The 18090-nt window shown below is 40.3% G+C and overlaps 1 protein-coding gene across 3 annotated transcripts; it reads left to right on the plus strand.

Annotated features, from left to right (window-relative positions):
- The first annotated feature begins 1754 nt into the window (after positions 1–1754).
- Positions 1755–17598, plus strand: LOC145496161 (membrane-bound glycerophospholipid O-acyltransferase 2-like). 3 transcript variants are annotated; one of them, XM_081475804.1, is made up of 16 exons: positions 1755–2626; positions 4978–5157; positions 5615–5760; positions 6957–7034; positions 7532–7624; positions 8427–8482; positions 9538–9592; positions 10208–10340; positions 11304–11330; positions 11669–11759; positions 12645–12746; positions 13318–13421; positions 14720–14784; positions 15469–15601; positions 16087–16244; positions 17277–17598. In XM_081475804.1, the coding sequence occupies exons 2-16, from the start codon at positions 5092–5094 to the stop codon at positions 17482–17484; spliced, it is 1515 nt and encodes a 504-aa protein (XP_081331930.1). In that variant the 5' UTR covers positions 1755–2626; positions 4978–5091; the 3' UTR covers positions 17485–17598. The 3 variants fall into 3 exon arrangements, with proteins under 3 accessions (XP_081331930.1, XP_081331929.1, XP_081331931.1); XM_081475803.1 differs by having other exon boundaries at positions 1755–1938; positions 2512–5157; XM_081475805.1 differs by having other exon boundaries at positions 1755–1938.
- The last annotated feature ends 492 nt before the right edge of the window (positions 17599–18090 follow it).

Consider the following 18090-nt stretch of genomic DNA (forward strand, 5'->3'; position numbering starts at 1 on the left):
TTGGCGGGCCATAGAAAATTGAGGATTCAACCAAATTCAAAAATTTTTTCGCAGAATTAGTTTAAACAGTAAGTGGATTCGTTTTAGCGAAAAATTTGGGGGTTGGGTGCACTTTAACAATCATTGACAAAATAACAAGACTAAAGCGCCCGGGGGGGGGGGGTACTCCTAGAAAAGTTGGGTGGGGTGTGCGGCCCGCTTCCCAAAAGCCATGCCCTATTTATGACCAAAATCTGCGATATTCCCTACCCTATTTATGACCTGACCAAATATTTGAAACCCTATTTGTGACCCGGGGGCCCGTTTCTCGAAGGTCCCGAAAAGTTTACGCACCTGGAAAGCCATAGTAAAATCTCGAACCTTACGATTACAGAGCTGTTTTATTCACGTATTCTTAATATGAACAGGTGTTCCCTTCATACGAGAATTTTCAGGCGTATACACCTCTTCGTTTTTAGATATAGATGAACTAAAAATCGCTTTACGGGCCCGAAAAGTTTCCGGGGCTTTCGAGAAACGGGCCCCTGACCATTAAATCAAAACCCTGTTTGAGACTTGCGTTATAATAAGTTCCCTAGTTCAGACGAAGGTTAAATTACCGTTAACATAATTTGTGAAGGGCTTTTGTTAATTTTCTTTCCGACAATGATGAAAAAGTGGCTTCTTTTTAAAAACACACCCATATCAAGGCTAGAGTGCAAAAACCATACCCTATTTATGACCAAAATGGCCCTCAAAATAGGCTAAAATCGATACCCTATTATGACTAAAACGGCTGAAAACCCCTACCCTTTGGCGCCGCACATACCTATATAGCCCATATAAGGGAGTACCCCTCCCCCCCCCCCCGGGCTAGAGCGGAAACAACTGGCAGAAACATTTTGGGCTTTACATACTGCAGACAGGAATGATCGATTGTTATCGATTGAGACATTTTTTCTCTTCAATCGATAGCAATCAAATCCAATCAGAATGAACAGATGGCCAGAGACAGAGGAGGGTGGAGGCGCTTTATCTGTGGCCTATGTTCCGAGACGGAGTAATAAAAGGCATCATCATCGATAGCAATCGGCGATTAGTATCCGGCGATTGATATCCGGCGATTGACATCAATTAAATCGATTGATTTCCGATATCGATTTTTATCGACTGACTACGCCTGGTCCCTTGTCACAGTGATTCTGTCCCTCATCGATTCGTGTGTCTGTTGTATGATCACAGTGGCAATAATCTGTTAGCAAGCTTTTGAGAAAAATACTGATTGTTATCAATGATAGACTACGACTACCTCGCTTAGAGTTGCTAAAACTCACTTTGTTTAGCAAGTTTTTATTCTTCCTCCGTGACGTGACGAGCGATGACACATAAAAGTACATACACATAGAATTCTACAATTTTGATCAGACTACCGTAACCTACATTACCTTTCCGACTCAAGGTATATCCCTTCTCTACACTCGTTGTTCGCTGTCCTCGTTCGTTTCTGTGAGCGATGGCAGTCTTCAAATTACGTACGGTACGTGTACAGCAAAAGCAGCAAAAGGCATGGCCAAAACTAGCCTGCAGAACAGATGGATTGGCGGGGCGGTGAGCGAAACGCGATACACGAGCGCGAAGCGCGATCACGATCACGCTGTTCTGCAGGCTAAGCCAAAACAAATGCCGAGTCAATTAGTTGCGTGACCCCCTCCCCCCCCCCCCCCCGCCCCGTGACTCAGGAATTCGTTTGGTCGATCTCTTTGCCATCGGAATACCCGGAGTTCTGTGTTTTTAATAGTGCGGAGCAACTAATTAACTCTGCACTTTACGAACCATTCGTCTACCCGCAGAGGGATTCCCAATGAGAAACCATGACAAGAACCTGCAGGTCAGATTAGACGACTGTCTGTGTTTGTTTGATGACAACAGTAGCAAGCGACGTATATTATCGATTTCTTGGTAAGTTGTGTTAAGTGACTGTTAATGTCAGGTCGTTGGTAGCAGGCAAGGCTAGAGAAATTGGATCGAATACCCCAATTAATGTGTACCTCAAGTGAAGCTCACGTCCTTGTTTATGTTGCCATAATTAATAGAGTGACTTGCTAACCGGCTTATACTTGAACGAAAAACTATTCAACGCACATTAAACCCTGAAACATGCTGAAACATGAAAATACCGCGCGCCACGTACAGGGAGGACCTGTTTATATTCTATCGTTGTGGAATAAAGGTAAGATGGAGTTCAAAGGAGGCTTCTTCACAGTAGAACCTCAGAACTGAGTGTCGTTTATGTGTACAATTTATCTGTCATCAGTCTCACATTTCTACGGAGCGGTATACTAAAAGCTAAAGAATGTAGAGCAGCTGTAGTGCTTCGGGCTCGTCACGCAATCTTTCCTCCGAGGAGTGCGTGACGGGCTGTAAGAATGTTCCAGTTTGTGATGTTTTCAAGGAATGACCTTCAGGCAAAACGTTTATAAATGTCATGACTTGGTGGAAATATTCAGAGTGGATGTTTTTTAACCGTTAAAGCAAATCAAGCATTGGAGAATCAGAACGAGAAAGGATGTTACGAAGACGCGTAGCTTACGAAATCATCAGCTAACATCAACAAAGGCAAGCTACAAGAGCAAGATAAACGTGGAAGGTAAAGGGTGTCTGGAAAACCCGAATAGGGAATTGCGAATAGTCGCGAATAGCGAACAGCGAATAGTCCCGAATAGCGAATAGCGAATAGCACGAATAGTGCGAATAGTGGCGAACAGTCTCGAATAGTGGCGAATAGTGGCAAATTAATAGTGGCAAATGGTGGTACATCGTGCAAATAGAGTTCCCAGTATCTCGCAGTCAACCTCGCAGCAACGTAGGATAGGATTTTCCCGCTAAAAAAGCACAGACGCTTATCAGGACAAAAGGTGTTTCTAAACGTAATTTCTTCTTCTTTAACCACTGCAAAAGCGTAAATACGTCTTTATTAGGTTATCCTTGTGTTTTTTGTTTTCTTAATGCCGGCGATGGACAGCCCTAGCCTGAGTCCGGAGAAGAAAAGCTAATAAAATTCACTGAAATTCTGTTGCTTATTTGGATAATTAATTAACGCAGGATATTAGATCTAAAGGCCTGCCCAAACGGTAAATGTTTGGCGAGCAAACATCATCAAACATTGTTTGGTGACCAAACAATGCTGATGTGGAAGTGCGTGGCCAAACGGTAAAAACATGTTTGATCAAACACAGATTAACTTATGAATACAAGCCGGTGAGCAAGCTTGGGACGCACGCGCGCGTCAAACATATTTGATATGGCTGTCCAAACGAACAAAACATCTCCCATCAAACACGAGAACAAAAGAAATGTTTTAAGTTGTTTGATCGAATGTTTGATGGCCTTCAAATTTTTTCAAACACGACCAAACACGATCAAACCCAATCAAACATCACCAAACAAGGTGGCCAAACGGTAAAATGTTTGGTCACCAAACAATGTTTGATGGTGTTTGGTCGCCAAACATTTCCCGTTTGGACAGGCCTTAAAGCGGTGACTATTGACGACTATTCGTCACTATTCCCCACTTTTCGCGACTGGTCGCCACTATTCGCACTATTCGAGACTATTCTCACTATTCGGGACTATTCGCTATTCGCTATTCGCCTTTCGGGTTTTCCAGACACCCGAAGGTAAATGAAATTTAGCACAGCAATTTTAACTGAAAAAGGTGTACGTTCACAGGCTAGATTAAAACGAGATGTTACAGCTGACTACATGGTTCCTCGTTCATGGTTCCCCCAGTTACAGAAATTGTGAAATTTGTCGGGCATAATGCTAGCTAATGCTCATGATTCGGGCAACAGCGCTTGGAAGAAAACATTCCAAGAGGTTTCAAACCAAAACGGACTTAATGATATGAGGGATCGTATCGTGGTTTGGAAAAGCCACATCTTGGTTGAGTTTAAATATGCACCGTGGAAATCCACGATTATGGCTTTTATTCCATTCACAATTTTCCATCAACAAAACAGTGACAAAAGAATCAAAGCGAAAAGAAAAGAGCCATTTTGAGCGGCTCCACAAAGAACCATTTTAAAATTTTTCTTGAAGTAATTTTTCCTTTTTACTAGATATCAAGAAAACTGTAGATTGAGGTCATTGAGTATGCCAGATTTGAAAATAACTATTTTTGGAATAATAAAATTGTGAAGTCAACGTTTTTGTTTTTACTGCAATTTATAAAAGCGTTTGTATATCGATTTCAACACTAAACCATATTTACTTCTTTTTTTTTTATTTTATTACAATTTAATGGCAGATTTACAAAACAACAAACAAAGAAAAAAGCCATGCGGATAATTTGTAAAAGAGTTGCGTGACCCCATAAAAAAACAAATCACCTCAAAAAATTATAAAAATTAATTTCGGGCATTGTGAAATTGTTGTTGTTTTAGTGCTTTTAATGCTTTTATTAACTTTCAAACATCACTTGCAATACTTTGCATTGCGTCACTTGTGAACTTGTTTCGTGCAAGAGGGTTACCTGGTGCCTAGGCCGAAAGGATTTCAAAATATAACCTTGATTTGCATTCACGTCATAAGCACTTAACTCCCAAATGAAGCATGGAAATTTTTTTTCTCTGATATATCATTTTTTACCTTAATGTTTTTCCACATAATTTCTGTGATCATATTTCGCAGAAGTCCATACTTTTCAATTCTTATCGTCTATTTCAAATTCTCATAGCAGTCCGCTAGAGTTAGACTCTGAAAGGTAAAGAGAAGATCTTTCTTCAACACTGCCAGCACAATATCAAGCAATATCCTTTCTGATAGAAGCCAAGTTTCATCAGTTCAAACGGAACAATTATACTTTCCTTTCAGTACTTGAAGGTTGTCGAGAAGAACAGATTGTTGTCACGGATTACATGTGCGTCCAACACGAAAATACAACAAAACCAATCAGGTCTTTAATCTTTCTCGATTCGAATAAATTATTTTATTTCATAGAATTAATAGTGCGTTACGTGCGTTACGGAGCTGACCGGTCCATTCACAGACGAGGAGAAGGTCAACTCGATTTAACAGCTGTAAGCATCAAAAGGACAGCTCTGAAGGGCCATAATGTTTTATCTACTACATGAAGTATTTCTACGGGCTTCAACGTTGACTAAGGTGCCTGTGGATCAGGTGAGTGCTGCCCAATCACACGTAACCCGTAGTAGAAAGCTCAATTCAGACTAGTGCTTCTTTTGAATTAGACTTAATTCAAACCCAACATGATCGTGCTCTTGTCCGATTTTTAACAGTTTCTGTCTACGTTGTGTTTGCTAAACCGATAGTGTATTGCAGGAGCATGAGAAAATGAAGCAAATTTCATGGTCATGACGACTTAAATTGAGTTAAGCCACAACCGAGCGCAGCGGTCGAACGAAATCTTTGAAAAAGTTTGCTGGTTTATTCATAGAACATTCTCTCCGCGTTGCTCTTTAAAAACTCCGTTCTTCGTCGTCGAGACACCTATCATAAACCCCTTAAAATGCTATTTTCACTTTCGAAAATTATGTTTTAATCCGCGACTACTTCATAGAATGATTATAATCGATATGTTGATTGCAAATGAGATATTATTGTGCTTCCTTGTTAGGTTCGGTTTATATTTTGCATGTTATTGTGCATTCCACTGGGAGCTGTTTATCGCGCTGTCTTACATCCAAAAAGAGTTTCTCCACAGCTACGTTTGGTTGTATCGTTAGTTTGGGGACTTTTGATCGGGTGGATCTGTTTCGCAAGGTAAGCTGTTTTTATCCCGAATGTATTTATTCCACTTGTCGCTACACTTGTTGCATAAATTACACAAGTATTACTCGTGTTACCACGGAATATTATTAAGGAGTAAATTCATGGGTAGTGTTGATTTTTAAAGCTTGTTTTCAGGGTAACTAACTTGTTTTGTTAGTTTTGTTTTTGATAGGGTGTCTCAGTTCACTTTTAAGCTTTTTAAACAGTCTTTGTGAGGTGTAGAGATTAGTCTTTCGAAAGAAAAGAGGACAATAACATTGGCCTCTTTGTCTGTGTCAAAATTATTTTACTTGTTCTGTGTCGATTCCCTGTGGGAGCTCTTGCCCTGGATTTGAAGCGGGGTTAGGCCCCGTCCACACTAAGCCGGAGAAATTTGAAAACGGCATGTTCACTATGAAAACGCATCAAATGTTTTCCGTCCACACTATGCCGGGGAAATTTGAAAATGCAACAATCACCGGTCATTTTGGATTTGTGTTTCAGGAAAACTCGGGCAGGAAAATCATATGATAATCGTGATGTCATCGTTTTAAAAAAACTCCGTTTTCAAAATGTTTTCCATCCGCACTAAAACGCAAAGCCGGCGTTTACAAATTCCTCCGGTTTAAAGAGCGTTTCGAAAAGCTCCGTTTTTGTGACGGATTAGTGTGGACGGTAGGCCTAACTGTAGAAATAAAGCTGCGCTGTCAAGTTTCTCCGGCGTCGTGTGGATGGGGTCTTAGATCTATCATTTCTGAAATGATCTTCATTAGCTCCCTTTTAAGACTTGTTTTGGATCCAACACAAGTTTGGCGGGATGCGGGATGCGGGATAGGAGTGAAAATAGAGGCGGGATGCGGGATGACAGAAATTTTGTGGCAGGACGCGCGATAAAAATACTTCGACGGGAGCGGGATTTGCTCATTTTGTCAGGCGGTATGCGGGATAGTTTTAAAATTGACGGCATGGATGCGCGATGAAAAACAGAAAATGACAGGTTACGGACGTGAAGCAGAGAACTGCGACCATAACCAGTAAGGATCTAGATATACATTCTGAGTGAGACGGGATGCGGGATCGAAGATTTTTGTAGCGACTTTAATTAATGATTGTCGTAATCAATCGTGATAATTCGCCAAACCAGCCCGTTCAGTGCCTAACTGCATGAGCCAAACCATAATAGTCACTTGCTCTTTCCTTTTTTTCAGCGAGCTGATAATACTGATCGTAGTGAGTACACTTTGTTATGGGTTAACATGGAGCGTAAACCCAAAGGAAGTTCACAAGTACGTATTACTCAGTTCTTGTAGAGTTTTAAGAGGTTTTTTGGAGGTTTTCTTTTTTAACTTTTCCGTTAAATGTGAGCCGCGAAACGGCGGAAATAACTCTCGAAGCGACTTGTGAGAAAATTGAACCAGGGTTTCTTGTCTCGCTCGTTTTGACCGCCGTGACGGGCTTTTCACTTCATTAGCAGAGAGAGAACCTTTGGGAGCAGGGTGGTAAGAGTTTAGTCTCCAGTTAAATGTGACATGTCTAAAGAAATCACACACGCGCAGTTATCTTTTGTATTCAATGTCAACAATAATGCTGTGCTTGTTTTTCTGTTTATATGCAGTGTCTTACAGGAAAACTGAATGAATGAATGATTGACTGACTGACTGACTGACTGAATGAATGAATGAATGAATGAAATACCGAAATAAATAAATAAATAAATAAATAGATAAATAAATGACAGAAAAAATAGAAAGGTATTCATTTATATCATATTTTCTCTGTCCAGGGTGGTGTTTGTAGTGTCGTTCTCCCTTTTGTTGGTGGCACAAATAGCCCGGATGATCATGGAATACGGAGATAACAAATTTGACTACACCGGGTAAGATAACAACAGTTCTTGGTTAAACCGAGTGCAGAGACAAATTCTTTTAACTGTTGTTTCAGGTCTTGGTCAACGCCTATCCTTAGTCTTGAATCTTGGCCCAGGTCGAACGTCGAACTTGGCACGAGACGAACTAAACTGAGTGAATTAAGTTCATGATAAGCTAGCAAGACGTTTGACTCAACTGTGTTCAATCCGTCTGAAGCAGACGGATGGAATGTGTTGGTCGATCTAAACTGTTCAAATTCAGTTCGACGTTTGATCCAACGGTCGAGCTTTACCCGTTTGGATCGACTCAAATTGCAAGTTAGTCGTCTCACATGAAGTTCGACTTTTGACCTGGGCGTTGCCGAAAATATATCGTAATACGTAGTACCTAGTGACGTCACAGGATGATTAACCGCGGTTTGAACAACGTAGGCTAACCCCCGGCTTATATGCTTGATTTTGATTGGTCGAATCATGAAGAACGCATCGACAAGTTGCCATAAGGATATAAAAATTGAACGGCAGCATTGCGCATGACAGGAAAGCTTTGAACCTTTTATGAGGAAAAACATTCTAGCTTGACCAGGAACCCTTGATCAAAGACACTGTGTTTATGACTGCGCACTCAAAACAAAAGAAACGCAATACGTAGAGTTTTTATAATAAGTATTACGGTCCTTCGTGGTTTCTTTTTAATGAGTTCTGTGTCTGCAGTTTTTCGGGTTCATTTGACAAGATATCTTGTCGTTTTACACTCAGGAGTTCTTCGTATTTTGTGAATAAGAATAATTTAATTTTGTATTTCTGTCAGGCGGTTGATGATCATCACTCAGAAAGTGACGTACTTGGCCTTCAGTGTACATGATGGTAAGAGAAATTTAAAATGCTTAAAAGATTTCATTGCTGAGTTTAAAGATATCATTCCCCAAATGTCAGCGAAATACCACAGGGAGATTAGATCAGGGTGAACACGAGGGTTATGTATGGTAAAGTGTCTCGCCCTTATCACCATCTCCTCTCAAGTTTACTGGTACAACAACAACAACAACAAACAACAACAACAAAAACCTTTGTTAACGTGTCTGGGGTATTTAGCATTGCTGCTAATTGGGGACACACAAAAAAAGAAATTATGAATGTAAAAATGAATAAGTATATATTAAAAAGTTAATAAGTAAATACTAAAATATTAATAAGTAAATATGAAAGTCAGGTCAGGATATTCTTGTGTTTTTCATGCTGAGTTATAGAGTGTACTATTTAACAATTAGAACTACGGGTCAATAGCCCATTCGGCTTCGCCTCATGGGCTATTGACCCGTGGCCCTTAAGGGCGAAGGGTCTAATTGTTTTAGTATCACCCAACTAGTCGGACAGAAAAGGCAATAATAAGGTTAGCAAATGCAAGTTGAAGAAATATTTATGTGGGAATAAACCGAAAGAAAGCGTCACGCTCGATTGCGCCAATTTCGCTACTCGAGGACTATTGCTAATAGTCCTCTAGTAGCGTAGCCAATTAAAATGCAGGATTTGCATTAGTCCGCTAGTTGGGGGATACTAATCATTCAATAGACCGTTTTACAGTTGCCTGGTCAGTGATCTGGCATTTGAATGGCAGCGAGGCTGTAGGCGACCCTGTTTTGATACAGACCTCACTGTTTTTGTTGTGTAAATCAAGTTGTTCTTATGCTAACTAGTTGGCTTTTAAATGAGATAAGTAGAGAGGTGTGTACAAGAGCATAGTCACCTCTAGCCTCGCTTGCATTCATAGGCTAGGTAACTAAGCACAGAACTGTAAAACGGTTTCTTATAGAGTGTGCTCTTCATATTCCCGCGGAAATCGGATAAGGTTTCAAACTTGTTCCGTCCGTGCGGGAAACAAATACGGGCAGTTGATTCACTCACGTGATCTTCTATCTCAGGTCTTGGAAGAAAAGAGGATGAACTTACTAAGGATCAAAAGGAACAAAGCATTAAGTAAGTGTTCTTTTTTTTTCTGTTTCATTTGACAAAAAAAAAAAAACCTCAGCTCACCCCAGTTCTCGCATTGAGGGCAACCAGGATAGGTTTCGACAGATTTTCGTAGTATTCCTTGTGAAGTAGCGCATTGCGCACTGCAGACAGACAAACCCCAACCTAAACTGACCTCAACCCTTAAAAATTGATGCTTACCAGCAATAAACCTAACTCCGTTTTTACGATTAACTTCAACCAGAGTGGTTTTCACTTGAGTATCGAAAGTAATTCGCATTCACTTTGGTTTCGCATTAGTATGCATGCGCAGCGCAGTTGGCTAAAAATCGCGCCACTTAATCATCCAATCAGAAGTAAAACCAAAACCACTTGGCCATTCGAGCATTGTGTATTTTTTTGTGTGTTCGGGAGGGTGGGGTGGAGGTTGTCGAGCAAGAAGGTCACCGCGCGCCTTCATCCCTTAGCGTGACCGTACGCCTACGTATAGCTTTTGTTTTGAATTAGTCTGGATTCTGCACTTTTTTCCCTGACCGATTTTGTTGCAGCATTCGAAGAGCAGTCTCTGAAATTCAGAGAGATGAGGAAACAAGGGCTAAATACCTCCACTTGTTTTGACAGGCGCGTACCTTCACTGCTGGAATACTTTGGTTATACGTTTCATCACAGCATGCTGTTAGCAGGTCCTGCATGTACCTTCAATGATTACATAGACTTCATAGAAGGTCGCGATATCGCACGTGCTACAGAACAGGTCAGCAGCATGTCTCTTTAATAGGCTATTTCCGAGTTGGCTTTTGCCTCTGTCTCAAAACGAGTCTTCGTGCGAAACCATTCAAATAATGAAATGAGTTCGCCTACAGGTTCATTTTCATGCAAATCAAACTCCTTTCCATATGAAAGGTTTTGCACGAGGACTTGTTTAAAACAGAGGTACAAGGTCACTCGGAAATGGTCTATTGAGTACATTTTCAGCTCAAAATTGCCAAAGTCTACTCACATCATTGTAACTTAAACGAGATCGGGCATTGAGTGTCTCTCAACCGTCGAAAGCGATTTTTGTGAACAAAAAGTACATCTGAACCTTACGTTTTAAAGTATGTCCATATCAACTCTCCGTACGTAGGAAAAAGAGATGGCGACTGGTACATTTACGCATAATTCTTATATTAGTGCTCAAAACCTTAAACAACGCTCATTAAAACGTGTAGAAAAGTTGTAACATCTTCAAACCTAAAATACACAATGATAGCGCAGGGACAAATATTGCAAAAATTTGGTTTTCCTTGTACTTTATGGGATCTGTTAGGCTCGCATGGTATTGTGGTTAAATACAATACAATACAATTTATTTGAACACGGTGAAGATTAAAGCTGAAAGCTTGTACAGCCGCAATCTTTTTTCCTACGGAGGATTGTGATCCATGTCTGTTATCCTCATCGCTAGCCATCCTCCGTTCTTAATGAGCTGCTGTCACGTGTCTAAAACTGTTCTTCAAAGTGAGACAATAATCCCTGAACATATATAATTTGAATATCTTTTGGAGATTCTCAAAACCTCCTGTTGAAAAATTGGCAGTGTCGCTTCATTAATATTTGTTCTGATACGAGGTTTTAACATAGCTTAAACATGGCTTCAACATGGTTTTAATTCTTGAGTCACAGTCTTTATCGTAATAATGACTCGTTTTCTCCTTGTATTTTCTTTTGTTATTAGAAAATGAGACAGGAACCTTCCCCTGTGGTAAGTTAAGCCGACTTTGAAATCCCTCCGGGTTGTTCAAAGCCTGATTAAGCTAACCCAGGATTTGCGAGAATTTTTATTTCAGTTTTGCAACTTTTCGGTGAGGTTTCACTGTTGATATTGTTTGGCCTTCTGTTTTGAGTTTAGATAATCTCAAACTTCACAAAACATAGTCAGTGAAAAAAAATTTACACAAGAAAATTCATTCATTCTTCGGTTAACTTTTACATGTAATCCTGGGTTAGCGTTGACCGGCCTTCCGTGACAACCCGGCCCTGACGATGTTCTTTATCTCGTGTGTTAATGTTAACAATATATCAATTCCGCTTTCTTTTCAGAATGCTGTGTTAACCAAGCTCTCCTTCAGTCTCCTGTGCATGGTTCTTTTCGCCTTTTTGTCAAAAATACTTCCTTTCTATCTCAATGCAGGTAAACGCCCCTACAGAAACCCTGGGGGTGGTACTCCCCAAGGGTGGGAGTGGGTCGGGGTGGTGGTGGGGTTTTTTGGCCCAAACCTTGAAACCAAATCCCTATTTCAGACTAAAATCTGGTTTTCTATACCCTATTTCAGACCAAAGCAATAAATCGATACCCCATTTCAGACACCTAAGATTAGTACACGACTTTTATGTATGACCCCACCTAACCAGAAATGGCTTCCATTTACGTAAACATTTGAGAAGGGCTACAAAATTGCCAGTGTTGATGTGGGGAAAGTAGTTTCTTATAAACAAAATGCCCAATGCCAAGCCAGAGTAAAAGACATACCCTTCAGACCAAAATGGTCAAACACCATACCCTTTCGGACGCCACGTACCTACATAACCCATATAAGGGAGTACCCCCATCATCCCGGGCACAGCAACAACTTCGACCAAGTGAGTTTAGGACCATAGTCGATAAAAGTTTAGGACTAACTTGTATTGGTTTCACAAAAGAAAATATGTACTTATTACCTAAAATAGCAGCTCTAACAGGCGGTAATCAGAGAGTTAGATTTACCTTTAGATATGTTCACCCTTGAAAGTGTTTTTCTTTGATACATTGTTGCCAGTGTCGAAATTAACAAACAGAAATGGTATCTGCACCAGTTCTAATTTTAAAAACTTCAGTTAGAACATTATCTCAGCAATCTGAAATCAGCAGCAGCTTTTAAAAAATACTGCCAGAAGCGCCAAACACGTTAAAATTATAAGATTTTATCTAAATGACTTTAATGTGGGCCCTAATCATTGCTGACTGCACGATTCGTCTTCACGATAATCGACTTAGCCATTGCGTAAGGGTTTATTTTTCATGTCATATATTTTTCAGATCCCTATTTCATCGCCAATAGCTCTTTCTTATGGAGAATAGCATTCGTGTCTTTATCTATGATGGTCGTAAGATTGAAGTTCTATTTTGCCTGGACAGTCGGTAAGATATGTGGGTTATTTACCAAGCGTGAGGTCAATATGGCTGGATATTGGCCAAGTTATTTTCTGTGTTTTCATGGACCGAGACTGGTGAAATTGAGGTCCATGAACACACAAAAAAAGAACGAGGCCAATATCCAGCCATCTTGGCCGAAAAAACTCGGTGAATAAAGGATTTATTGTATGGAAAAAGAACACTATTTTCTTGCGTGACACAGCGGGTAATCCCGAGTAGGTAAGATAGCGCCATCTTGCCCACGCGGGTAGCCAATGACAGCGCAGGATTTGAGGCATCGGAGCTAGCCATATAAATGAGATTCTCGCCATGTCAAAAGCGTTGAACACGATAGACCAATCTCGAAATTTCTTTAAATTGTAACGTGATTTCTAAACTTAGGGGAATAAAACAAAAGAAATCGCACCGAGTTTGAGAGATGACTAATTTATTAACATTTCCTTTGTTTTATTCTTCTGAGCCTTGGAGCCAAGTTTGAATTTCAAAATATCGAAAATGGCCTATTCATAATTTTTCTCTTTAAAATTTTCACGGTGTTACGACTTGTCCTCTACAGCGGATGCAGGTAATAACGCATGCGGGCTAGGATTCAACGGCTATGATTCAAATGGGAGAGAGCTCTGGAACCGAATAACCAATGTCAATGCTCTGGAGGTTGAGGTCAGTGAAGATCATTTTTCATTTCTCCTTAGAATAACGATTTCTAATGATGTGAAAAAAGAGAAAACTAATAAGTAAAGAACAGTAGGCCATCTTACAGCTGTGTGCTCAGTTACGTGGCCTATAAATGCGAGGCTGGAGGTGACCTTGCTTTGAGACAGACCTCTCTTATTTTCTAATTTAAATGCAAACTTTAAACCTCACTGTCAAAGGCCGGTACTGAGCAGACAACTGTAAAATGGTCTATTTTACAATATTGTCAACAGTGTCTGTGCTTTTTGGGTCTGCTAAAGTTGTTGCTCCGCACAAGGATCGAGATTGGGGAAAGCGTTACGTGGCGAGATTGGGGGGAATCGTTACGTGGCGAGATGGGGAAAGCATTACGTTGCGAGATTGGGAAAAAGCGTTAAGTGGCAAGATCGGGGGAAAAGCGTTGCGTCCAAGATCGTGCACAACCTTTTGTTTTGCGCTCATACGCTATGCATGTAACCAACACGTTTCTCTGGTTAACTATGAGTTAAATGACCAATGAAGTTCATAATCTGGCGACCAAGGCTCTGTCCTCATTACACCCACCGGAAGAATTTCAAAGGGAGCTTAAGCAAACCACGAGGGTAACGGCAACGAAAACGCCGTCAAACAAGAGGTTTAATGAGCAAAACAATAGCTGTGCACCTGCGTTATTAGTAAATCTTTGTACATTTCATTGCCGTCCTTTGCAAAACAACAACGTGAAATGACCAAGTTTTGGGTATTTTGAAGAACGTGATCCACTACGGCTAATTTTTCGTATTTTCTTCTAGAATTTAGACCGCTTGGCTTGCAGAACAGTTCTAGATAATTTTAATAAAATTTAAGTCCATTTTTTTCCAGCCGTCGTCCTTGGCGTTGCCGACGTCATTGCTTAAGCTCCCTAATAGCGCAACAATCACCGGTCATTTTGGATTTGTGTTTGACGAAAACTCGGTTAGGGAAATCATATGATCATCGTGAGGACATCGTTTTCGAAAAGCTCCGTTTTCAAAATGTTCTCCGTCCACAAGAAAACGCAAACCCGGCGTTTTCAAATTCCCCCGGTTTGAAGAGCATTTTCGAAAAGGTCTCTTTTCGTGACGGATTAGTGCGTTTGGTAGGTCTAACCGTAGAAATAAAGCTGCGTTTTCAAATTCCTCCGTTGTTGTGCAGACGGGACCTAAAATTCCATGGTGGAATCACACAAAACTGAACATCATGCAGAGTATGTATATTATGGACTGGTGATCATCTTTGAGCTTGTTTCTTGTTTTACTTTTTACCAGAAAGCAACAAGTATCAGGCACATGGTCAACAACTGGAACATACAAACCAACATTTGGCTAAAGAGGTAAGTTTCTTTCTCGCCCTTTTGAGTCAATAATTCAAGGCGAGATAATATCAGGAAGAATTTGAGCCCGATGTATTAAATGCTTTTAGTACCACGCGGGTTTAGAAACTCAAAATGTAACAAAGTTCATCAGCGCTCTTGCTACCAAGAAATTTTGCAGCTTTGGAAAGCCAATACTTCCCCTTCAATATTACTCTCAAAGAGCGAAAACTTTAACCATTAACTGTTTAGAGTTAATTCATGTCTAACATTCCTTCTCTACACAGTCGTATGCTAATGAGGCAACATGTAAACAATGACCCCTGGAGTGATACCCTTGCGCCAGCACTGATGAGCCATCTTTCACAGCGGTCAAACCCAAAATACAAAGACACTTTCGGTTCCTTTGCCAAGACGTGTGTAGGAAAACGTTGTAAAATAACCGAAGTAAACAAAAATACGACTCAATAAACTAGGTGAATTGCAAATGTTCAAATTTTTGCACATGCGGCAGACAAAGTTTAACTTTTGGCTTGAACTTGGAAATAGTTCCAAAGTGAAGACTTTCCGAAAATTGAGACTTTTATCAACGGCAGTTTTGGCAGGAACTGAACTGCGCGCGCGCCATACTTCTGACCGCTGTAAAGAACAGAATTTACACTGTCATGTCTTTTCTTGTAATCTTGTTGGCTTTTCTTGTACCAGGCTTATTTACGAGCGAGTTCCTTATCAAAAGACTTTCTTCACATTAGCTGCGTCATGCATATGGCACGGAATATATCCTGGCTATCTCCTTACAGTTACATCGGCTGGGATGTTGATGGTTGTATCGAAAAAAGTAAGTCTCACTCCTAACAGCTGTAGTAATGTAACAAAAATCTTATGCCGGATCAACAGCTCATTTCTCCTTACAGTGTCAACACATTGGCAAGCACACAAGTGATGAGAGTAAAGAAAACATCAATTTTGGATAGCGTCTTGAAGTAACACTAAATTTTCAAATTTTGACGATTTTACTTCTCATTTTACTCCTTAGTTTTTGTTTCGATTGAGAAGATATATCAAACACTCGAGACAGTTTTTCATCGGGATATCCAAACACCTCGAATTTCGTCAAATGTACTCCACTGCGCGTCGTATTTTCATCCCTCTTTTCGGTGACTGGATATCTCGATGAAAAACTGTCTCGAGTGTCTGATATATTACGTTAAAATCACCTTGAAATTTCACCGAGAAAAATGCTTGCAGCTCAAGAAATCCCAACCCTCTAATCACTTTACTAATAGCCCTTTAAGGCGACTGAATTTGCTTCTTTTGTTACAGGCAAGGCGTACTTACGGTCACGTGTTTCGTGACATGTCTCCAATCAAGACGCGCTTGTTTGATTTTCTTTTATGGCTCGTTTGTAACGCATTCTTAATCACGTACTGCTTTGTGTCGTTTGTGTTTCTACGATTGGATCTCGCGTTCACTTTCTACAGGTAAGCTGATTGGATGCTATTGATTCGTGGCTCAACCTCGTTCCCAGGACTTTTTTTACCCCTCCCAATATCTAAGGGAAAGCACTGGGAACGAGGTTGATTCATAGCTCTGTCCAATTGCGCGTTAATGGTGTTTAGTTTAAATCTACTAGCGTTCTATCATGAATGCCGTTCCCTTATTGGCTACGCTACTCACTATCTATTCTGTTTTAGTGGAATTCTACTAGTATACTAATGCATATGCTGTAATCTGATTGGCTGAACCATTGAACACTGTCAGCCATTATTGTGCAGTGGCTGGAGGTCGTCTAGGAAATGGCGTTTTCTTTTCGTTTTTCCAAAGTTTTGGAGGAAAATTTTGATGTAAATGGATAATTAAATTCCTGAGAAGTCAAAATGAAGGACATTTTCGGTTTCTTGACATTTATTAAAAAAGTTGAAATTACTGAAAAAAAAACTGTTGTGTGCGCGCACACAGCTACAATTTTAAATGACAATTCAATCCGAGCGACCTTTTTCAGGCGCAGAGTTGAATAATACGTCAAGAAATAAATCGAAACCGTTATTTGAAGTAAATTTTAGTAAGAATTCTACTGAAACAATTAGATTATTCGCTCTCGATTTTTATGAGGTGATAGTTGATTCTGTCTTCGGCCTCATCAACTATCACCTCATAGAAATCTCGAGCTCATAATTTAATTGTTGAGGAGATAGTGAGTAGCCTAGCAGTGTGCCCTTGTTAACAAAATGGTGGCCACTTCTTGACGTGTTCGAAGTGCCTGTGCAGAGAATTTACACAAAGTTTTAAACGATTAGCATAATCGTACTAAAACAATTAGATCGATTTTTCGCTGTCGTTTTTTATGCGTGATAGCTGCAACACCCGGCTGCGCCCTCGTCAACTATCACGTGATAGGTTCACGCGACAGAAATTTCGAGCTCATAATCAAATTGTTAAATATTTGTTAGGCAATTAATTGACCATGTAAGGATATGTGCGGTGTATTAATCCAACTAAATCCTCTTTACCAGGTCAACGTACTTTATTGGCCACATTCTTCTGATTGGCGGCCTCATTATCTTTAGCGTCGAGAGACCAAAGCCATCCCATGAAGCTAAAAATACTGACGTGTCAGTGACGTCACAACATTCAAGCAAACCTGAGATCCACACTAATGTTCCTCTGCCCAGCGCGGCGAACAACAATGCTTTACATCGCGATAATCGCAAATTAAAATAACTAAAGTTAGTTTGCTTTCCTTTTGCAAAGTTTGTATTAATTATAACTGAAAATTGCACTGCTTTTCTTTAAGTACAAAATCTATTTAAATTTTCGGCCGCCATACAAGTGCTCCCCCCCCCCCCCCCCCCTTTCCGAGGGTCACCAACATGGCGTCTTCATACAAAGCTCTATAAGTTTGGGTTAAATATTTTTCTGAAGAAATCAAGTATTAAAAACCGCGAGGTTGTTTATATATCAATCATATCTCAGACTCTTGACTTAATTTATTGAGTGGCCTCCGGCCTTAGTTTTGATGTCATGAGAGTGAAAACCAGCAATAGAGTAGGTTATTTAGAAAAAAAATTTTTCAGTTGTGTGCCCAGTTACCTGGTCTATGAATGCAAACGAGGTTGGAGATGACCTTGCTTTGATACACACCTTTCTGCTTTTCTCATCTAAATGCAAACAAGTTAGCATAAGAACAACTTGATTTACACAACAAAAACAGCAAGGTCTATATCAAAGCAAGGTCACCTCAAGCCTCGCTGCCATTCAAAGGCCAGGTCACTGAGCGGACAGTTGTACTGGTAAATGGAAGCCATGATCGATGACAGGTACAAAACT

The sequence above is a fragment of the Orbicella franksi genome, chromosome 8 (genome assembly GCF_964199315.1).
Source record: "Orbicella franksi chromosome 8, jaOrbFran1.1, whole genome shotgun sequence".
Lineage (NCBI taxonomy): Eukaryota > Metazoa > Cnidaria > Anthozoa > Scleractinia > Merulinidae > Orbicella > Orbicella franksi.

Excerpts from the sequence above, each read along its gene's own strand:
- LOC145496161 (XM_081475804.1), top strand. The coding sequence starts at position 5,092 with ATGTTTTATCTACTACATGAAGTATTTCTACGGGCTTCAACGTTGACT. Across the intron at positions 5,158-5,614 it reads CTAAGGTGCCTGTGGATCAG|GTTCGGTTTATATTTTGCAT; the intron begins GTGAGTGCTGCC and ends CTTCCTTGTTAG. Across the intron at positions 9,593-10,207 it reads CAAAAGGAACAAAGCATTAA|GCGCGTACCTTCACTGCTGG; the intron begins GTAAGTGTTCTT and ends TTGTTTTGACAG.